Consider the following 23,099-nt stretch of genomic DNA (forward strand, 5'->3'; position numbering starts at 1 on the left):
ATCAAAACTCTTAATGTAATGAGATATGTGCGCCTTTCGCGTATTCATGAAAAAAGATATGCATGCCGAGAATACTGCTCCTTCGTAAGTGACATTGCTTGCGAGTAAAAAGAATTGTACAAACATGCATAGCAAATTATTGTTGGTGGGAAATAATTCCCATAATGCAATTATATGAATGCCTTTTGCGTATTCCTAAAGGGAAAAAAAGGTGCATATTGAGGATACTGCTATTTGGAAGTGATGTTGCTTGTGGGTAAAAAAATTGTGCAAAACATGTATAGCAAACTATTGTTTGTGGGGAAATAATTCCCATGGTTATCAACAACCCAAGTAATGGCTACTTACTTATTTCTGAGATTCCATTGTTTATTTAATATTTGTCAGAAGATTTATAAGGCGCAATGGAAATACATCGTTATGTAAGGAGTGTATATATTGGGGAAAATTTTGCCATATTAACTGGCAGATGGAAACGCGGTAAAAAATAGAAGAAGAAGCACAAGGTACAAAGGAGAAACATTATGTAACCAATCATTCTATCTCCTCCACAATTTTTGCAAAATAAAGGCTACATGGTGTGAGAGAGAGTGGCCTATCATGATAGAGCAATCCTTCACCTATCATCCAATTTATTCTTTTCTTTTTTACCTAGAAGCCCTTTATCCCTTATACACAAGAAGTCAAGGACACCCAAAAGTAACAAACAAACAAATCAGCCCCATGTCCTTGGCAATAGGCAAAGGACAGGCTCCCTCCCAAACAAGAACCCCCAAAGCATTTTAAAAGTATTTTCTGTGTATATAAAAAACACCAAATTCTGAATTGGTCTGGTGCTACATGTGGCGACAAGATATAAACTAGTGATATATAAAATTAATAATATGTACTTGTGATGGAGAAATGGACCATGATATACTGTTTTTTTTAGATCAAATGGACCAGTGACCTGCAGGAGAGGTGCAGTTGGAACATCTTGAATTTTAGGGTTAAACTAATGTGTGCAAGTGCAAGTTTGCTCAGATAGATTTTTTTTGGAGTCAGAATGTGTGGTCTACACACTTCTGGAATTAAAAATTGCTCCTACTCACCTTACAAAGCAGCTGCAAATAGGCTCTTAGTTTTAAGGTTGATGTCCTTTTCTCTGTCAAGGGGATAAGTGTCAAGACAATTTAAAACATCCTTCATGTAGAGCTAGTTAATTATTAAATTTATTATTTTCTATAAGATGGAGTTTTTGACACAAAATGATTAGCATGAATGTTTGTTAAGAGTTCAACCCAACAACCATACATTAAACAACAGTGACGTGGCGCGTGATAATTTTCACGCTAGCTTGAATCACCGGGCTAAAAGTTGACATGTGTTAATTGTGAAGCTTATTTGTTTTTGACAATGAGATGTATACGAAGTTTGGGTGACATTTGCGCCATTTGTTACTACAATCCCAGTGAGAAATCAGCTTGCATATTTTCAAGAAAAGAAAGAATCAGATTTCAACACACAGTAGCTAGCTAGGAACACACAAGAACCAACAGCATATAGCATATAAAGAACCATAATATATATATAATGTACTTATGAAATCAGAAAACATAGACCAGTTAGAGTTTTCTATGAATATTTGACTTTTCTTCCATGAAAGAAACTTTTTTCTTAACTGTAACCTTCAACTATCTAAATCACACGCACTATTTATAACAGCGAAAGTTCCGTATACAATTCGGTGAAAGAGTCACAATAAAAAATATTCTACGTTTTCAATTTATTATAAAAAAATCATAATTTGATCTCACGTAAATACAATTCTCCTACCGAACCAAATATACCTATATACCCCATTTCTCGAATTTCAGTAAGGTAGAGAGCAAACTATCAAACAATGACCCCAAGACAGAAGATAGCAACACTGAGCTGCACACATCACAACCCCTGCTACTGTAGCAGGACAGTAAAGCCATTTGATTTGTTTTAATTTGTGGCACCTAAATAATAAATCCCAACACACACCACCAAACCTCTGCTAACAAGAAGCCAAGAAAAGTAATTGCACTTGGCCTCCAAGAGGCCAGGGCCTCCCCTCAACCAAACCAACCCCTCCCCAATTATTGCGGCACAATGGCTCCATGCTGGTGTTAAAGGATGAACATGGCCCTGTGGTGCTTGGGGGCCCCCATCCCACCCCCATTCATTGTTTGCTCCCTTTAGAATCCCTGTCAGGGATTTGATGAGATGAATGGCTGCAATGCAATGCAAACACTGCATCAGACCATCCATGCAGCAAACAAAAAACAAGCCAAGCTAGAAAACATATTACTACAAGTATATTACTAATACCTCTACCCAAAATATAAGAATTTTTTCCATGTAAAATAATGTATGTTATACTCCTTTCGGTCACAAATATATGTTTGTTTTGATTAGAGGTAGATAAACTCTGGCTGTTATTTTTGTTTAATATACATGAGTATGCCTATCACTTTATTAAGAAGTAGGAAACCACAGTGGAGAGGGTAAAACACCCTCACCACAAACAATTACCCGTCTGTTGTATAAACACAACTCATTCGACCAGACCTTATTCAATTGAGGTAAACGACTTTCTAAGGAATTCGTCATCGAGCTGAAAGGCCCTGGCAATACACCAAAAACCACATTTATTTGCTACTGTTTAAATGACAGTCGTAATATTAGGACTAGCCTCATTAAACACATCAGCATGATATTTTTTTAATGTACGATTTAAGCGATGTACAAGCAGATAGATTTGAATGTAAGTAATTCCTAAAAAATACATTTGACTCCTCAATTGAATGATACAGGTTTGATGGTAATAGCCAAAATTATTTCTAAAGCCACTATTGATGGAAGCAAAACAGCTCAAAGTCAAAACCGATGGTTATCTGTAAACAGAAGGAGTATTATAATGCCACACACACACACACACACACACACACACACACACACACACACACACACACACACACACACACACACACATATATATATATATATATATATATATATATATATATATATATGACCACCTCTCCTCCTCCTCTTCCTCCCCTCATCACTGATGAAGATCACTCACTCACTGCCTATACAACACTACACAACTCTGCAGTCTGCACTTGCCTCCTCTGCAAAAACCAAGTAGGAGTAGTACTGACTCACTGCCTACCACTACTAGTCTCCTCCTTGGTGGTAGAGTATTCTTGTTGTGTTGTGCACTTGTGCTGCATCTGTGCAGTGTGCTGTGTTGTGTAGCAGCAGCAGCTACAAGTAGCAAAGCCAAGCACAACCACCATCAATTTCACTTGCTCATTCAGCAGCAGCAGCAGCAGCATCAGCATCAGCATCAGCTGCAGCTGCAGCTGCTGGTCATCTCTCTTCTCCTCTGCTGTGTGAAGAGAGTGTGTTTTTGTGTGTGTGTTTCAGTGTGTCTCTCATCCCTATCAGGATAAGCTTCTGCTTCTGCTGCTGATCTGTTGCATTTGCCCTGTTCTTGGCGCTCGATTTGTTGGTATCTCGGTGTTTGCGATCAATAATTCGTTGGTTCGTTCGTTCGCCGCTAGTTGCCACCTTCGCCGCGGCATGTCCGTGGGATGAGAGCGACGGGCGGTGGCGACAAACCGGCCATTCCTCGTCCTCCTCCTCCGGTGGTGGTGGTGGCCTCACCGTGAAAGCGAGAGGTAGACGACGAGGTGTCCAAGTTGCCAACAAGTGGCGTGGAGTGGAGCCGTGTCGTGCCATGGATTGGGATCTCAAGATGCCTGTTTCTTGGGACCTGGCCGAGCTGGAGCACAACGCCGTGCCGAACATGGCGGCGGCGGCGAGCGCGGCGGAGCCGGGCATTGCCGCGGTGGCGGCGTCGCGCGGGGCGCCGGGCCGGCCGGAGTGCTCTGTCGACCTCAAGCTCGGCGGGCTCGGCGAGTTCGGCGCCGCGGACGCGCTCAAGGAGCCCGCCGCCGCGGCGAAGGCGCCGGTGTCGAGCGCCGCCGCCGCCGCCTCGGTGGCGAAGGTGCCGCCGTCCACGAGCACGCTGAAGCGGCCGCGCGGCGGGGGCGGCGGCGGCGGCGGGCAGTGCCCGTCGTGCGCCGTGGACGGCTGCAAGGCCGACCTGAGCAAGCACCGCGACTACCACCGGCGGCACAAGGTGTGCGAGCCGCACTCCAAGACTCCCGTCGTCGTCGTCTCCGGCCGCGAGATGCGCTTCTGCCAGCAGTGCAGCAGGTAAACCAATCTGACGAACCAAAAAAAGAAAAAAAAGCACAAGAAAATCGGGTAAAATTTGGCAAATTTTCAGTTCATATCCAATTCTAGCCATGCTAAATTCAGCACATTGATTAAATTCCCGAATCGATGACTGCCCGCAATCGTGTCACGTCGGATTGTGATTTGCAAAAGATCATTGCCTGAATTGTGCGATGGAAAAAAATAATAAAAATTGGCCGCAACCAAGAACACACACTGACTGATTGGGGTTCAGTTTATCTCTTCTACATCCTTTTCTTTTCACTGCTGATTATTCCCTTTATTCAAAGTGAATAGGCCAAATCAGTTCTTTCTTTGGCCTCGGCTTTCCCTTTCCCTGGCACAATTGTTCCAAGAAAATTTATCACTAGAGATTAGATGAGATGAGATGAGATGAACATTTTTCTGGCTGTCTTGTTCCAAGGATGCACAGCTTTACCTTTTCCGGCGCCAACTTTTCAGCCTTTTCATAAGATGTACCACAAGTTTTTCCCCTGTTGCACTTTACCTTGGCAACCGGTATACCTGAATTATAACCTCCTCTTTTCCTATTTCTGCACTAGTAACTTTCTGACCCATCAGTGGTAATTATTATCCCTAAAAAGCCACTGATGCATTTCATGTGCCAAAGATCAGATGGAGTTGGGTCTTTTGTTATGATACCTGCTACATGTGCACATTATCCCTGGGGCCACTTTCTTCATGGTTTTTGTTTGAAAGTGATGAATGAACTGGAAATTCGTGAATTTTACGTTGTATCGCCGAAGAAATTTATTATGTTTCACGGGTAGTGTCATTGACATCAGGTAGCAATTCTTTTGTGGTCAGCTGCAAAATTTAAGAGTAAAAATGGAGTTCCAACACATTAGGTAGGTAGTTTAGGATCTATGTGATTTCTTTTTTTTTTTTTTTGCTTTGAGGAGTTTAAGAATCAGAATGTCTCTTAGTTAAGTAATACCCTGGTTGATTAGGCCCCATTTCTGACATGTTTGCCTAGCTCCCTTTTCTGCTTAGATCTTTCCTTTCTGAATCAGTGACCAGATCCATACAAGTTATTTCACTTTTTTCCGTGGATCCTTGTGCAACAGTATTTATTATGAGGGACTGTTGATTTGTAAAGATGATATTGAACATGCAACCTGCTTTATATTATGGCTTGCTTTGCTTCAGGTTATTAGCTATGCTCTTTATTTAAGTTGTTGGGACCAACAAGGTTGCTGTTTGAAAGCTAACTACAGTCTGTATAGTGCATTCAACCAGATAACCCTTACAAATACCAATGTCTACTCAATGGTTAACTAATTACAAATCAGATAAATACACCCAATAGGTTGCCTTACCCCTTTTTGTGTGTTTTGGGGTTGGTTTGTGTGCACCTTTTCAAATTCGATCAGTATTTTTTGGGTAAGATATCAGTGAAATTTTGACCGATTTGGCTGTACAGTAAAAGCTATATTTAATTTTCAAGAGTATATCTTGTTCCAGGAATATGAACATCATCCTTGTTATTTGACTACTGAACTGAAATAAAACAGTTGTTAAAGCATGGTCGTCCTTTTCCAGCTGAATCATTTGCTTCCACAAACAAAAAAAAAAAAGAAAATCCTTTTCCTTCAGGACATAACAACTACTGTAGCTGCTTTTCTAAATTAGTTCCAAGCATAATGCTTACTCTTACCAACTGAGTATAATGTGGTCCACTTTCTGCCGATATGAATCCTACTCTCTGGAGCTAATGCGCGCCTCCAATTTGTCAATTTTTTATTTTATAAAAATACTACGCAAGCCGAGATCTTGTATTAGGTTCATCTCTAGTTCAGTTGTGGACTTTTTGTGATGTCCTTTTACGTTGTTGAGCTATAATGAGCAAATTACCTCTGCATCATGTTACCTTTAACACAGTACAAATATTATCAGCCAATCATTCGCCACCTCCTGAAAAATTTATATCCTGTGGGGACTCCTTTGCAACGATTAATTGCCCTCTCCCAGATGCCCAGTGGAGCAAAATTAAAATGCCATATTGCTTGCCAGTCTTTATCAAGTATTCCTCAGTGCTCATTGCAAAAAAAAAAGGTGATCCTCATGAAGCAACAGGCTGGTGGGATGCATACTGCCATATACCTGCTGGAACCATTATACCGTGGTCCAAATGTCCCAGAGGCCAAAGTTGTACTGTTTTTTTTTCTCTTGTGCTTGACAGGCCAGTACAAAACTTTTATATAACTGAATCCCCATGCATTGAAATTATTAGCTGACACATTGAAATACGATTGGTCCAGCCGTGTACCATTTTATTTAATTGAAGCTGGGTGCTATTATTGAATATTCAGCAAATAAATACACGTATCATTCCTCTTCTTTTAAATAGCATCTGAGCCCCATTAATTTTGAAGTATTCGTATGTACTGTATTATTTATCTCTGAGATAAAACAAGTACATCTGAATATGTTTTTGCTTCAATTAGAACTCACACTACCTTTTCAGCATTAAAGCAGCTCTATTTTATTTTCCCTTTCACTTCCTAGTATAACAATCAAGCTTTGTTTTATAAAGATTTATTAAGTACTAAAAAAGGATTTTGATGTTTGGAATTCTCATCATAGCTTTTCATTTCTGTAGGTTTCACTTGCTTGGGGAGTTTGATGAGGCTAAGCGTAGTTGTAGAAAACGCTTGGATGGGCACAATCGACGCCGCAGGAAGCCACAGGCAGATAGCATGAGTTCTGGCAGCTTTATGACAAGTCAACAAGGTATTCTTGTTTAAAAACTGTTGTTTTGAAGAGTATGTTGAATGCTAATGACATAGTTGAAAATAAATTATGTAATGTCCTCTCTTGCTTAAACCAGAAATCTGAGCTGTAAAGCAAACAAAAAGTAATGTATATCTAGACTCCACCAATATGCCACTGCAAATTATACCCCAATTGCTCATAAAATGTAGCATGTAGAACCGAGGTTCAGTAATCTACCTGATACTTACGTATTCCGCAAGTTCTACTAGTTTCCTCCTGTGTAAATCGATGATAGGTTTGCCTATATATTACATGGAGCTTAGAGAGCACAATGCAACCCTTATGTTTCAGTTAAAACAGCAAAAAAAATTATATCTTGTTGTGCATAGTATTATGTTTCAATTGATATTTACCTTTCTGATACTATTGTCAGATTTATTATTATTATTATCATATATGAATGGGTTATTGTGTTTAGTGGGCATGGTGAGTTAATCACTCAAACTTAATTCAAGAATTGGAATCTGAGATGAAATTCCAGATACCCACATTAACTGGAGCTTTAAAGTTAAATCAACGGACTGAATTTCTTCTTCCACACCGAACAATTTAGTAGCTGTTCTAGGGCTTGTTTCATTCATTCATTTATTTATTTTACATAATGGAGATTTCATTTCGTCGGATTTGTTTTAATGACGGCCATTTTAGTTCTGTATTCAAATGTAGGGACAAGGTTCGCGTCCTTCACTCCTCCAAGACCAGAGCCAAGCTGGCCTGGGATCATCAAATCCGAGGAGACCCCATATTACAGCCATCATCACCACCCTCATCCGGTGATGACCAGCCGGCAGCCGCATTTCGTCGGCTCGCCGTCGTCGGCGACGACGGCGGCGTTCTCCCCCAAGGAAGGCCGGCGGTTCCCGTTCCTCCATGAGGGCGATCAGATAAGCTTCGGCGGCGGCGGTGGCGCGGCGGCGGCGGCGACGCTGGAGATCTCGGTGTGCCAGACCACCGTCGTCGCGCCGCCGCCACCGGAGAGCAGCAGCAGCAACAAGATGTTCTCCTCCGACGGGCTGACGACGGCGACGACGACGACGACCACCGCCCACCACCACCACCACCACCACCAAGTGCTCGACTCCGATTGTGCTCTCTCTCTTCTGTCATCCCCGGCCAACTCCTCCAGCGTCGACGTCAGCCGGATGGTCCAGCCGTCACCGGCGGCGGCGGCGGGAGCCGAGCACCACCACCACCACCAAATCCCCATGGCGCAGCCGTTGGTCCCCAACCTGCAGCAGCAGTTCGGCGGCAGCTCGCCGTGGTTCGCCAGCTCGCCCGCCGCCGCGGCCGTCGCCGGCGGCGGGTTCGCCTGCCCGAGCATGGACAGCGAGCAGCAGCAGCAGCAGCAGCTGAACGCCGTGCTGGTGCCGGGCTCCAACGAGAACGAGATGAACTACCACGGCATGTTTCACGTCGGCGGCGAGGGCTCCTCCGACGGCACGTCGCCGTCGCTCCCATTCTCGTGGCAGTAGCTTAATTAGTAGCCTTCCCCAGTAATTATCATTAAGAGTTAAGAGTATCAGTAGCTGTTCCTCCCGTAATTAGTAACTACTACTACTACCTGTGATGTGCAGTGTTATTCGATCTCTTCTTGTGGTGCTTCCGTTTTAGTTACCTTACCTCTCTGAGCAGCAGCAAAGTTTCACAGAAATTGGCAGAGAATGGAGATTGATTCTAATCATCGGGTGAACGTCCATCCATTAGTTGCATATCAACTATATCAACTAAATAGTTATAAATTTATTTTTAAAAAATTAACTAGATAGATTAATATGTAATATATCACTATACAAACATGTAATATTAAATTTAACTTTTACAAGCTGTAACAAAATTGAGAAATTTAACTGCAAATATATATACACTACTTTGAGTTTTATTTGTTGTTTATGTTACAATTTGTAGAAATTAAATTTTAATTTACATGTTTGTGTAGTGATATATTACATATCTTGTCAATTATTTTTTAAAAAAATAATAATAATTTAGATGACATGCAATAAACGGGTGGACATTCACCGGTGATTAAAAGAGAAATTAAATTTGAAAATGTACCGTTCATTCAATTTTTTCTAAGGAATATTTGGGATGCAAAAAATTATGCAGAAATATATCATCGGTGTCGCACTTCCGTTGCGCGAAAATGACGCGGGAATAACATCACGGATGGTATCGCGCGGCGAAAGCGCGAGACCGCACGGTCTCTCGCGGAATGGAAGAGTGAGACTGCAGAAGCCATCTGTGACATTGTCCAATGGGATCCATTTGATTAGTGATCAAGTACTTAATTAACAATTAACTAATAATAATTAGTGATTAATTATCATGATTAGTGATTAATTAATAATCAGTATAATTAACCGCTAATTAAATAGGCAAGGCACGATATCTCTCTTTGCTTGAGCGATAGCGTTGATTGTTTGAGCGGTATCGTTGTTTGCTTGAGCGAGACCGCACGGTCTCGCACTTTCACTGCACGATACCGGTCGTGAAATCATTTATGCGTCATTTTCGCACAATGGTTGTACGAGACCGATGGTATATTTGTGCTGTATCCTAAATATTTCTAACAAAAAATAATTGAATGAACACTATATTTTCAAATTTAATTCATTAAAAGAGTATAGCGGCAGAGAATTCCATGGAAATTCCTGTACAGAAACTTCACTGGCAGCACTGCAGCAGGAGGAGGAGCTCTGTTCCGTCTGGGCTTTTTCTCGGCCAGTGGTAATTAACTCGGCCCATCTGCAGCCCACGTTAGGTCGTCGTCTTGGGCCCATGTGACATGAGTCACATGACGCCAATGGAAATGGCGCACAACTGCACAAGCACAACACGACACGGTCGCTGCGTCGCATACACACACATAATACTGATTGAACTGATTGATCGTTGAGACGTTTGATTGATGGATTGATTGCAAGGCAGCAACAAGCAAGCGCGAGTAGTTTGTGGGCAGGCACCGGGCCGGACGGGACGCGCCGATAGATCAAGCATTCAAGCTGCCTACTACTCCCTCCGTTCCATAACGTTGTAACCTAATATATGGACTATATGGGAACTATATATGTCCAGATTCGTAATTCTAGGATAAATCATTATGAGACGGAGGGAGTAGTACTAGCAAGCTAGCCAAGCCATTTCGTGGCTTTTGCCGTCCAAAATCTACCGGGATTTTTTCACGCACACACGGCTCTCTCCCTGCTCTGGGTCCGCGTCCTCACGTCGATCGATCCATCCATGGATCAGCCGGCGGCCGGGATCGTTCGTCGCGCGTCCATGGCATTGGGTACGACGATACATCGAACGGACGAATACCATGGGCCCGGTACGTATCGACGATCGCGGCATGATGGCATCCGATCGATCGACCCGGTACGTGTCCGTCCGTCGTACGTACTCCGTCACGCCGGCCGGTCGCGATCACCGATCGATCAAGTCGCGCGCGAGATGGGACGATATATATATATATATAGCCCAGATTAAAATTGCCTGCAGATATCTCGTGAGCACCCGGTCCGGACCGTTGGGCTCGCAGGTGTGCCTGCCGACGACGCGATGACGGGGGCTTCAGGGTCTAGTCAAGCGCACCAACCATGTTGTTGCGTGCGGGGGATGGGTGTGGGTGGTGTAGCTTTTTAACACCCGCAATGGTAAAGTAAGTTGCTTTCTATAAAACAAAACATGTACATCTCAGTAATAGACTAGATTAATAGTAAACCACCTCAATATTATGTCTACATGGGTATCTATAGATCTCTCATCCATTACATCGTTTTTCTCTATAGACTATCTCCATGTTAGTAGAAAGCTTTACTCTCTCTCTTTCTCTTCATTTAACCTCTTCCAATTAGAAAAATATGATGACATGGATCTCTTGTATAGAGCCTATAGATAACCATTGCGGATGCCCTTATATCCTCAAGTTGGAGAGAAATTTTCTGCTCACTTGAAACGAGAAATTTCATTAGCATATAATTAATTAATATTAATAATTATAAACTTAAAAATGATTTTTCAAACAACATCTATATAGAATTTTTATTTTTTTTAAAAAAAAACACACCATTAAATAGTTTGAAAAAAGTGCTAATGAAATTGAGGAATTTGAAGAAAAGAACGGCTCAATTTGCTGAGCTATTATTCCGTATGTGATAGTCTTGCATACCCATGTTTAATTACCTTTTTTTTTTTGAAATAAAGAACCACCTTCCACTCGTTTACTGCAAACCGATCCATTGAGAACCGTTAAATACTGATGAATTTTGGTTAACACCGTACGAAAACCAACTAATATTGATCGGTTTTCACAAACCGATGACCAACCATTTTTTGCGAAATGCCAAATCCTGGCATGCCTAAGCTGACCTGAGCTTGTAGTTTTCAAACGAACCGTGTTAATTGTGGTATATAACACATTGGGTTGGCTACTGTATCGTACATAATTTTGTTGGGGTTATTTCTGCATGCGTATACGTACGGATTAGTTGTAATTAAGAGGAAAAACATGCATGTATAATATAGATATACCTAGCATGCACCATTATATACTTATTAATCTAAGCTTTAAAGTGCAAATGATACTACATATTGAACATTCAACTTTATTGTATTGATAAATTGAACCGGATATATCCACAAGCACAAAATTTGCAATGCACTTCAAAATTAATGTAATCTTTGCACGCTACTCCCTACATTTCATATTATAAGTTGATTTGACTTTTTTTTTCAAGTTTATAAAAAAAATTAGCAACATCTAAAATATCAAATTAGTTTCATTTAATCTAACATTGAATATATTTAGATACTACGTTTGTTTTATCTTAAAAATGTTAGTATGTTTTTTTTATAAACTTGGTCAGCCTTTGAAATGTTGGACTAGAAAAAAAGGTAAAAAAAATTATAATGCTGAATAAGCCACAATTTAAAAAGTTTACAGGGACGGTTTAATTCATTGACATTTCACATATACATAGCACATGTCAAATTCATATGTTAACTTTTCTTTTTATAAACTGGACACCCCGTGCCAACAGTCAACCCCTAATTAAATTAACCACAACATGAATACATCATTAATTTTATAACATATACTAGTTATTTTGCTTTTCATATATCTCCCCCTCTTGCTAATTTGAGTTCCCAGCATGCATGGATACTAATTAACTTAACCAAAATTAGTTAGCCTGCAGCCTAATTTGTCCATCTCTAGCTAGCTAGTTTGCACTTAACATCTGTGATACGTTACCACACCAAAGTTACATACACATTAATGATTAATCCTTTGATCAGTTCCTATATATCCCAGGTAGAATATATATCGATCTCTTCAGAATCACGACCAATTAGGTAAAATGAAAGAACATACACTCCTGCCTAGCCAAGACTTCAAACCTTACACACACATATATATCTACTACTGCAAGCACTGCAACGGCAAAGTTCTCTGCAGGCAAAGAGATATACCGATCGAAGAAGCCTCTCTCTATCCAAACCCAAACAGCTCCATTTTGTCTACACGAACTATGGCAACTTGGCAACCACATCGCTAGCTAGCTAGATATATACTATGCTACCTTGGTTCATTTTGCTGCTTTGATTTGCAACTGCAACCCAAGAGAAAAGTTGTAAGGGTCTGTATGGGGATTTTCTGACCGCTGTATCTTCTCTCAAAATCATATTAATCCTCTCTACATAGTCTAGTTTTTCATCCAAATTCTCAAAAGCTCTAATTATAGAATCTAAAAAATTAACTAGAAAACAGAAGCTGAGAAATCCACATTCTCCATATTCTCAGAAGCTTGATACTAACTAGCTATTTCCCAAAATCTTAGGCCTTATTTAGTTGGGGAAAATTTTTGGGTTTGTTTGTCACATTGGATATACGGACACACATTAGTATTAAATGTGGTACAATAACAAAACAAATTACAGATTCCGTCAAAAAACTGCAAGACAAATTTATTGAGCTCAATTAATCCGTCATTAGCAAATGTTTACTGCAGCACCACATTGTCAAATCAGGCGCAATTAGACTTAAAAGATTCGTCTCGTAATTTACACGCAAATTGTGTAACTGGTTTTTTTTCCACATTTAATACTCCATGCATGTATTTAAATATTCGATGTGATGGGTGAAAATTGTTTATTTTGGAAACTAAACAAAGCCTTAAGCTCTCCCAACAGATCACCCACCGGCTCCTAGTGGACACAAGAAGGGTATTTTTCCCGAAACCCGAAAACTCCGAGGTTTCAAGTGCAAAAGCGCCCAACTCTACTCACTTTTCCCCAGCTTTTCCGCGCTTAATTTCTCGACCTGTCGAATCCTCAGTCGCCACCGCTGCGTCGACGAGGAGAGAGAGAGAGAGAGAGAGAGAGAGAGAAAATCCAAAGCAATCAGTGAGAGACGCATTGAATTGGGTCGGAGATTAGTGCGAAATTAACCTAGATAGCTTTGCCTTTGCGTACGATGGATCGATCGAGGCCGCCTAGGGTTCCGCGTCGTTCCACCACCTTGCCGGAAATGGCAATGCCGGGTAGCCCCCACCGCCGCTGCCCACCCTCTCCCCCTTCCCTTTTTAAACCCCTCATCCCCTTCCCCCTCCTCCTCCTCCTCCTCGCCTTAGCTTTCCCCTCTCTTTCGCTTCGCGAGATTGGTTGATTCATCTCGCGATTGATCGAGCTCGAGCGGCGGTGAGGTGAGGTGGAGGAGGAGGAGGAGGAGGAGATCGGGATGGGGAGAGGGAGGGTGGAGCTGAAGAGGATCGAGAACAAGATCAACAGGCAGGTGACGTTCGCGAAGCGGAGGAATGGGCTGCTCAAGAAGGCGTACGAGCTCTCCGTGCTCTGCGACGCCGAGGTCGCCCTCATCATCTTCTCCAACCGCGGCAAGCTCTACGAGTTCTGCAGCGGCCAAAGGTATATATACATGGACGCACTGGGCGCGCGCCTCGATCTGCTATAGCTAGATCGGTAGCTGCTTGCAACGTAGCTAGCTAGGGTTTCTTGCGCGCGCCTGCGCCTCCAGATCTGGAGCGCACGATGGTTTTGTGAACTTCTTGGTGGCGATTTTGCGGGGATCTGGGGCTGCACATGGTGGATCTGCGAGTGTGCTCGTGTTTTGGTGAGTTTTGGGAGGGTTTGGGAGAAGGAAGTTGGTGGAATTCTGTGGGAATAATTAGGGTTTTTGTTCGTTCGATCGGGTGCTAGCTAGCGTAATAGGGAGTGGTGAAATACGTAGATCTGAGGGTTTCTGATCCCGTGGTAGTAGTGGTTTTGAGATGGCGCGCTTAATGGTTTTGAGTTTGGTTTAATTGCGATTAATTTATGTGCATGCATGGGATGGGACATTCAGGATTTAAGCCTGGATCAGCAAGTCGATTTTTACGGAGAAAATTAATCGTTGGAAGCTTCGAATCTTAATTTTATCGATCTCCTAATGGAGGGTATGCGAGTTTCGAATTCCCTTGGGATCTGTTTTTTTCCTCAATTTTTAGTTTTTTGAGGGGCAATTTTTTTTAGGGTATATATGATTTTTTTTTTTTGGGGGGGGGGGGTGTGTGAAGGGATCATGCATATCATTAGCCATGTACCGGATGTGTGTCTAAACAAACGTTCACTGCATGAATTCCACGGTTTGGAGGCAGCATACCTTACAAGATTTGGGGGTTTCACTTAAGATTTTGTCTCTTTGTTTTTTTAAGGGATGGCCGCGGGGGAGTATTGTTTTTCAAGTGAGTTATGGTTGCATCATTAAAGGCAACATCAATAAATATAAAGTCTGTTTCTCCTGAGATAAGTATATGAAAAATCATATACTACTATATATATAATTGTCTTTCAGAAACACAGAGCGTCTGATTGGCTAGGCATAATTCACAAGCCGCATATAAGCTAGTTGAATTGATTTTGAATTAGAAAACATTTTTTTTCGGGGGGAAGAAAACATTTGGTATTGTGTTTAGAGATAAACAATTAGTTAGGGTAGATAAGTCAGGCATTCATGAGCTTCATTTCATATTTGAATCATACATTTTCCAAACTTTAGAAGGTTAAATTTTCTTGCTCATTGTATTGCACTGATCATTTTAATAATATCTTCTATAGTGAATATTACATCATTATATATTTTAGATAATGATTACATTATTATATGCTCCGTTGCAGAAAAAACCAACTTTTTTGCCAAACCTGGACATATATAGGCTATGTCCAGATTTATAGCTAGAAGTTAGGGCCTCATCTTTTACCCTATGAATTATAAGCCAATATCAAATTTTGAATTTCGAAACTTGATTTAGAAGTTGATTTTTAATGTTTTGTCAATGTAGATTGTTTTTCAGCATTAACTTTTAATTCGCTAAAGACACATATACAATTTTACTCACAAATTATATTTTGGTTGCTAATAAGCCGTTATGGCTTATAATCAGCCGTAAGTATATGGGGACTTTAGCATTCTTTTTCTTTTTTTATGGAGGGAGTACATGCTTGCCAATTTTTATAGTTATGTTTAAATGGTTTCCATTATACCTAAGTTACTAAATTAAAATTAATACGCCTATAAAATTCTAACATTAAATATATTCACAAATAAGAGTACATGATTTCATTGACCAGGGAATTCAATTTGGATATGGGGTGAGTGAAACATCCCTCCTCTGCTCCTCGGAAGAAATCCTGCAAGGGAGTACACAATATTCCTAGGACTCACTTGAGTATCTGCAGGGTACAGTTAGTGACAGCTTTCGATTGTCATTCGATTGGTCTCCTCAGCTCTCGTAGCTGAGCTGTCAGTACAGAAGATTGGTCTTCATCAGATGTCTCTTCTAGTTCTAGCTAGAGCTAGTTCAGTGGAGTATTTTATGCCGACAAATTGATACTCAACGTGTACTGTAGATCCTTTTCAGAAATCTGAATTCACGACTTGTTTAAACAAAGGCTGTGTTTGGATCCAAACTTCAGTCCTTTTCCATTACATCAACCTGTCATATACACACAACATTTTAGTCATATCATCTCCAATTTCAACCAAAATCTAAACTTTGCGTTGAACTAAACACAGCCAAAAGGTCACTAAATTGACGCGGTAGAGGGGGGGGGGTGAGCATTATAGCTGTAGTAGTAGTCTGCGTGAAGTTATGCCATTTCATTGTGTGTCGTCTGAACTTGATATCTCTCTTTAAAGAGTGTACTCCATTTTCTTTACAAAAAGTGGCCTCTAGGTTGATATCATGGACATATATAAAATTATAAATCAACTTGAAACTACCGATGCAAGAATTAAGATAAAACGTTATTGTTTCTTAGAAATTGTCTCCAATTATGCAAGCACCTTCATCCGTGTCATGGAGCTAATGTTCATGTTTTGTGAGAAACAAGATTTTTCATCTACTAATTAATCGATGTGGTCCCCGGAAAAGAATGTGCCCTAGATTGTTAGTATTTAGTTATGGGCGAACTATATATGTTCCTTTATTTCGTTTTTCCATAAACATAGCCATTTGTGTTTTTGAAACTTGCAGCATGACCAGAACTTTGGAAAGATACCAAAAATTCAGTTATGGTGGGCCAGATACTGCAATACAGAACAAGGAAAATGAGGTTACTAGATTCTATTAATATATTTTAATTTTTAGTGAGTTATGACAAGCTTTTATGGATTTAAGTTGATGCATAGACTAGCTTTGTGTTCTGATTAATCGATCTGTGTCTCACTGGATAATACTTCAACAATTCGATTCATGCAGTTTAATTGATTGATCCTAGATATGCTGCTTTTAGTATTATCATTAATTACCAACTATATACACGTGTTGAATAGTACAATTAAAAATGAAGTCTTAATTTAATATATTCGCTGTGCTTCTTAATGTATGTGATGTTGCTACAAGACTCAAAATTTAATGAAAAATGAGAGCACTGCAAAAGGTTGCATATGAAAGAGTGCTATAACTAGAATGAGTATTGTTGTTGTGTTTCCACATGTAATAACACTGATTTACAACTCTAATTTGTGCTAGCTGAAATGTCTAGTATGTAGATCTGAATATAAAACAGAAAAGCTCCTAGTCACTGGTTATTGACCATGATATGATAGATGGATTCATGAATTAATATCACTGTTTTCTAATAAATTGTTCATTCATAAGCCTAATTTTGCATGTGAAATTATATTATTTTGTTTTCACATAGAATCTCTAAATTGTTTCCTATTTCTTTGTACTGAAGTTAAATTTATTTTTCAGTTAGTGCAAAGCAGCCGCAATGAGTACCTCAAACTGAAGGCACGGGTGGAAAATTTACAGAGGACCCAAAGGTAATATCAGGCTTCCACTTATGAGTTCAATTTTATCAAAGACGAAATGGAGCACAGTTAATTGGTTTCATTCATATATATGCAAAGTAGATAAATTATTGTGTATTGGGGCAAGAACAATTATGTGTACACTAGATACTTTTTGGCCATTTGGGTGAAAAAAAAAACTATATTGCATGGAAAAAACACATATGACTAGTGTTAACAAGAGTGAAGTAATATATGTGAACCAATGAAGGTCCTACCGCCGTCTCTATTATATAGGGTTTACAAGTGGTAAAACAGTAATCTCAGGGAGAACTAGCTTAGAGAATTAGATGCGTGCAGTAGTATATACTGAAGTTGCTTAGAGAATTAGATGCATGCATCAATCACAGTGTAAAATATACAGAACTAAGGCCCCGTTTAGATTCCAACTTTTTTTTCAAACTTTTAACTTTTTCGTCACATCGAATTTTCCTACACACACAAACTTCCAACTTTTTTGTTCACATCGTTCCAATTTCTTCAAACTTTCAATTTTAGTGTGGAACTAAATACAGCCTAACTTAGTAGATCTTTCTGTTGACAATTACAGGAATCTTCTTGGTGAAGATCTTGGGACACTTGGCATAAAAGAGCTAGAGCAGCTTGAGAAACAACTTGATTCATCCTTGAGGCACATTAGATCCACAAGGGTAATTTGTTAACTGTTTCTCACATATGTTTCAGAAATGTTGAAAAAAATTTAACTCTAATCTTGTTGCAGACACAGCATATGCTTGATCAGCTCACTGATCTCCAGAGGAGGGTACAAGCTTGACATAAAACTTACCAACTATGTATTTCAGGCAAGAAAATTTATTATTTCCAAAACTAACTTTATATACCTAAATCATTTTCAGGAACAAATGTTGTGTGAAGCAAATAAGTGCCTCAGAAGAAAAGTAAGTTTAATTCCTTGTCCCGTTTAAGTTTCATGCATTTACTTGATCTTAAGATTCTGCATGAACTAAGTATGTGGTTTTAAAAGTAATTTATACACTTCACTTTTATGTGTGCTTGTTCAAAATCAAAGCCCCGCATCCATGTAGTACTAAATTTAATCTGATCAGGAATTCAATGTGTAGATGTTAACATCAGTGTTTAGTTAGCACTTTATATATTCCTTCCACATAAACTTACAAACATGTGAACATATAAAATATGGTTTGTAAGGGCGTATAACAGAAACTGGACAAGTTTGTGTACGTTGATGCATATTAGTTTGTAGGATGAATTGTATATATTACAAAAGAACATTTGGTATTGGTTATTTCTACATAACGAATACGTACATGAAGCTTCGTAGACAGCATATTACTTCAACTGCGCATATTAATTAACATAAGGATCTCTCACACGTAAGCAATGCATATTAACAATTGATCAAGACGAGGTCACACTGTTTTCGGTTGCGATTTAGGCATTTAGGTCCGTTTTCCTGGCATCTCTTCCTCGGATATATATATATCTCCTGGCTAACGCCTGCTTACGTAGCTCTGTGAAATAACCAAAATGATGCTGTGAAATGAAAAAAAAAAACACAAGTGAGAAAAGAATAACGAGCACTACTAATGTTTGATTCGTTTGCGAGGAAAAGCTGGAGGAGAGCAACCAGTTGCATGGACAAGTGTGGGAGCACGGCGCCACCCTACTCGGCTACGAGCGGCAGTCGCCTCATGCCGTCCAGCAGGTGCCACCGCACGGTGGCAACGGATTCTTCCATTCCCTGGAAGCTGCCGCCGAGCCCACCTTGCAGATCGGGTATAAAATGCATGTTACTCATTTCAGCTTCATGATCGTTTCTCTGATCTCATTAGTTCTTGAAACCAATTGTGTATCCAGTTTAATTTTTTCATTATTACGGGAAAAGCTTGCACGTACACATATATACCACTACACACGCGCGTACACCCACTCACGCATACATCCGTGAGTAAGCTTTTTTAACACATGCTTAAGAGATATGAATGGTGTTTTTCTAGCCTTACTAGATTACTAAGGAGGTCCACTCAATCGTGCGTATCTATTTTATTCTGTGCTAAAAAAAGGTATGGAATGCTCTCTACACATGAACTTGGGCCGAGTTTAGTTCCAAAATTTTTCTTCAAACTTTCAACTTTTCTATCACATTAAAACTTTTCTACACATATAAACTTTCAACTTTTCTGTCACATCGTTCCAATTTCAACCAAACTTCTAATTTTGGCGTGAACTAAACACACCCTTAACACAATTTGATTCTCTTCGTAGGTTTACTCCAGAGCAGATGAACAACTCATGCGTGACTGCCTTCATGCCGACATGGCTACCCTGAACTCCTGAAGGCCGATGCGACAACCAATAAAAACGGATGTGACGACACAGATCAAGTCGCACCATTAGATTGATCTTCTCCTACAAGAGTGAGACTAGTAATTCCGTGTTTGTGTGCTAGCGTGTTGAAACTTTTCTGATGTGATGCACGCACTTTTAATTATTATTAAGCGTTCAAGGACTAGTATGTGGTATAAAAGGCCGTACGTGACAGCCTATGGTTATATGCTGCACAAAAACTACGTATGGTACAGTGCAGTGCCTGTACATTTCATAATTTGCGGTAAAGTTTATTGACTATATATCCAGTGTGTCAAATATAATAAAATGTCGAGGTTTAATTACCATGCTCATGTGCATTCTAGGTTCTTTATATATAGGAGTATTAGGTTAACTGATTAGTTGTTGTACATCATTGTCTAAAAAAATAGCTGTCGTTGTACATAAATTGAGCATGCTGGTCTGCATGAAAATTAAGGAAAAGAAACATGCAAGTAGCCCAGGTAGTTGGGCTGTCAAGCAGTCGTACTTGTCCGAGTCGCAGATAGTTAGTTGACCCGAAACTGTGATTGCGAACGTACGAGCGAAAATGTAGATGCAGGCATTTCAACTTGAGTGATTTGCTTTTTATTCATATATATGGTTCATTTTTTTTAAAGATGGCTTCGACTGGATCTCGTCTTCGTTAAGCATGCGTCCAGGACCAGGAGTACATGCATTTTGCATTCAGCCCTAACCAATACTTTTTACCAATTAAAGAGCAGAGCAGGCACGACACGCATAGACAACGGACATGGATCTTCGCAGTACTACATTTGCAGTAGCAGTGGCTGATAGGTGAACCCGATCCTACATGTCAGTGGCTGCTACTGTAGACAATCTCCACTGATAGACAACGGGTACAACTCGTAGTATTAATTCAAACGCCAAATGCATTAATGGTAGTTTGCTTATTAGTACTAGTTTGCATAACGAAGCGTGTATATATATTTATACTTCCTCCGTTTTATGTTTTAATTTGGACTTGTCGTTCCAGAAAATCGTACGAAGTCATAGCAAATTACATTGCAATTCTTCTTAATTACATATTAATCATGTTTTCAAAGTAAGAATTAGAATTCCTTATAAGAGACTACTACTAGCATGGTTGTGTTAGAGAAAGGTAAGAAGAAAAAAGCATTTAAAAAGTGATTTGGAATATGAGAATGACAAGTGTTTTGGCATAACTTTTAAATGGTAGAACGACAAGTAATTTAAAACATACAAAGTACTAGTCCCTTCATTTCATATTATAATTCGCTTCGACTTTTTCTAAGTCAAACATTGTTAAATTTGACTAGGTTTTATAGAAGAAAAGTAACATTTTAAACGTCAAATTAGTTTCATTAAATCTAGCATTTGAATATATTTTGATAATATGTTTGTTTTGTGGTAAAAATACTATTATATTTTTCTACAAATCTAGTCAAACGTAAAAAAAAAGTTTGACTAGGAAAAAAGTCAAAACGATTTATAATATAAAACATAAGAGCACCCGCAATAGTAAAGTAAGGTGCTCTCTGTAAAACATGTACATCTCAGCAATAGACTAGATTAATAGTAAACCACCTTAATAGTATGTCTACTTGGGTATCTATAGCTCTCTAATATATTGCCTCGTTTTTCTCTATAGACTATCTTCACATTAGTAGATAGCTTTGCTCTCTTTTTTCATCTCTTCCAAGTAGGAAAATATGCTGACATGGATCTCTTGTAGAGAGTTTATAGATAACCATTGTGGGTGCCCTAAGTAGTACTATCTTTTCTTCCTGTCCAAAAAATATAAAGCACTTTTGAGCTTCTATACGTAGATTTAAATGAGAAATGGCTATATTTGATTGAGATAAGTGAGTAGGTAAACGCTCTATTTAAGATAAATTGTAAAGTTAATATATTTTGACGGAGGGGAAGTAGCATTTATGAAACCCTAGTAGAGCTACGCTTCGTTGACCACACTCCTCGAAATAAACATGATATTTTGTCATGGAAATCATCACCGCGAATTAGTATATGGAAATGCTAGATACTACGCGTTGTTACGGAATATGCATCTTTGATCTATTATTAAGAACGGTAGAATAGTTGATCCAGATGATGTTGTTTATAAGAGACAAGAGACAATATGATCCATAGGTTGACCATGCTAAGTCTACAAATAATTGAGACGATGTATCTTTTGTAAAAAGAGGAACACAATTAAGATCATTAATTAATCATATAAGTATTAGAAACTAGTATTAAAGTAATGTGGCTTTATAAGAAAAAAGAGAAATAGTATTTATGAATTGCACTAAGTGAGCAACGTATATAAGTATAAAGAAATATATAGGATTACTACTAATTAATGTTCATTAGGACACGATATACTCACTCTAACTTCATCTGTCTAATAGAATAAGGGCCCATTTAATTTAGATATAAAACAGAGAAATTTTTTAAAAAATTAATCTTGTAGGAAAATTTCTTTGAAACAAATGATTGAATTATATCCTATCCTTCAAAAATCCTATGGAGTAAATAATGATTTTGGAGGAAATTTAGCAAGAGCTCCAACCTCTTGAAAACTTTCTTCGATTATATCTCTCTCATTCGATTCTTGTATTTCCTGCGGTCTAATCAAATGGTTATTTCTGTGTTTTTTCTACGTTCGGTAGTCCTTTGTTTTGCACTTATATTCTTATTAGAAACATGTGTTTTTTTTATTTCTCCGTTTTTTTCATTCCAGTGATTCAAGTGGAGCCTAAAGTTTATAAAACTACTAGTACTTAATATTCTGTTTAATTTTAAACGTATGCCAACGTTTATTGACAAACTATTAATTGACAAACTATTGATAGTCAATGTTTCAAGATCTTGATAAAATCTTATGCTAAATATCAGATACTCCCACTTGACTGTGTTCTTTCCCTCATGTTCCCAACTCCCCCTCTCCCGTTTTTCGCGCGCACGCTTTTCAAAATGCTAAATAGTGTGTTTTTCTTTTAAAAAAATTATATATGAAAGTTATTTTTAAAAACAAATTAATCCATTTTTTTAAAAAAATTACCAATACTTAATTAGTCACGCGCTTATGTACCGCTCCGTTTTCATGGGAGATGTTCCCAACTGAAACGAAACTAGCGAACACAGCCACGCACACGCTTATGATCTGACGAAGTACCATGCCCCCACACGCGCACACGAGCCACGGCCCGGCCCACCGTCGAACGCTTCAACCTGAGCTCTGTAGCTGCTTCATGCTTGACCTGGTAGTAAAGCCCCAGCCCCCAGTTATGAACGCGCGCGCAAAATCACACCCACTTTGACGCGCGTAAACTATATAAATCCACTCGATGCCTCGAGGCAGAGC

The 23,099-nt window shown here is 39.4% G+C and overlaps 2 protein-coding genes across 3 annotated transcripts; both read left to right on the plus strand.

The window, feature by feature from the left end:
- The first annotated feature begins 3,061 nt into the window (after nucleotides 1-3,061).
- On the plus strand, nucleotides 3,062-8,734 carry LOC4347516 (squamosa promoter-binding-like protein 18). Of its 2 annotated transcripts, none has more exons than XM_015755387.3 (3): nucleotides 3,062-4,236; nucleotides 6,881-7,011; nucleotides 7,702-8,734. In XM_015755387.3, exons 1-3 carry the CDS (start codon nucleotides 3,755-3,757, stop codon nucleotides 8,523-8,525), a joined length of 1,437 nt encoding a protein of 478 aa, XP_015610873.1. In that variant the 5' UTR covers nucleotides 3,062-3,754; the 3' UTR covers nucleotides 8,526-8,734. The 2 variants fall into 2 exon arrangements, with proteins under 2 accessions (XP_015610873.1, XP_015610874.1); XM_015755388.3 differs by having other exon boundaries at nucleotides 3,078-4,236; nucleotides 7,720-8,734.
- A 4,939-nt stretch (nucleotides 8,735-13,673) lies between these two features.
- Nucleotides 13,674-20,057, plus strand: LOC4347517 (MADS-box transcription factor 8-like). Its single transcript, NM_001422804.1, has 8 exons — nucleotides 13,674-13,974; nucleotides 16,581-16,659; nucleotides 17,304-17,374; nucleotides 17,952-18,051; nucleotides 18,123-18,164; nucleotides 18,259-18,300; nucleotides 18,996-19,159; nucleotides 19,649-20,057. The coding sequence occupies exons 1-8, from the start codon at nucleotides 13,790-13,792 to the stop codon at nucleotides 19,710-19,712; spliced, it is 747 nt and encodes a 248-aa protein (NP_001409733.1). The 5' UTR covers nucleotides 13,674-13,789; the 3' UTR covers nucleotides 19,713-20,057.
- The last annotated feature ends 3,042 nt before the right edge of the window (nucleotides 20,058-23,099 follow it).

Source organism: Oryza sativa, chromosome 9 (genome assembly GCF_034140825.1).
Source record: "Oryza sativa Japonica Group chromosome 9, ASM3414082v1".
NCBI classification, from domain to species: domain Eukaryota; kingdom Viridiplantae; phylum Streptophyta; class Magnoliopsida; order Poales; family Poaceae; genus Oryza; species Oryza sativa.

Coding starts and splice junctions, on each gene's coding strand:
- LOC4347516 (XM_015755387.3), top strand. CDS start 3,755: ATGGATTGGGATCTCAAGATGCCTGTTTCTTGGGACCTGGCCGAGCTG. Junction 4,237..6,880: donor TTCTGCCAGCAGTGCAGCAG/GTAAACCAATCT, acceptor TCATTTCTGTAG/GTTTCACTTGCTTGGGGAGT. Junction 7,012..7,701: donor CTTTATGACAAGTCAACAAG/GTATTCTTGTTT, acceptor CGGCCATTTTAG/TTCTGTATTCAAATGTAGGG.
- LOC4347517 (NM_001422804.1), top strand. CDS start 13,790: ATGGGGAGAGGGAGGGTGGAGCTGAAGAGGATCGAGAACAAGATCAAC. Junction 16,660..17,303: donor TACAGAACAAGGAAAATGAG/GTTACTAGATTC, acceptor TTTATTTTTCAG/TTAGTGCAAAGCAGCCGCAA. Junction 18,165..18,258: donor TCACTGATCTCCAGAGGAGG/GTACAAGCTTGA, acceptor AATCATTTTCAG/GAACAAATGTTGTGTGAAGC.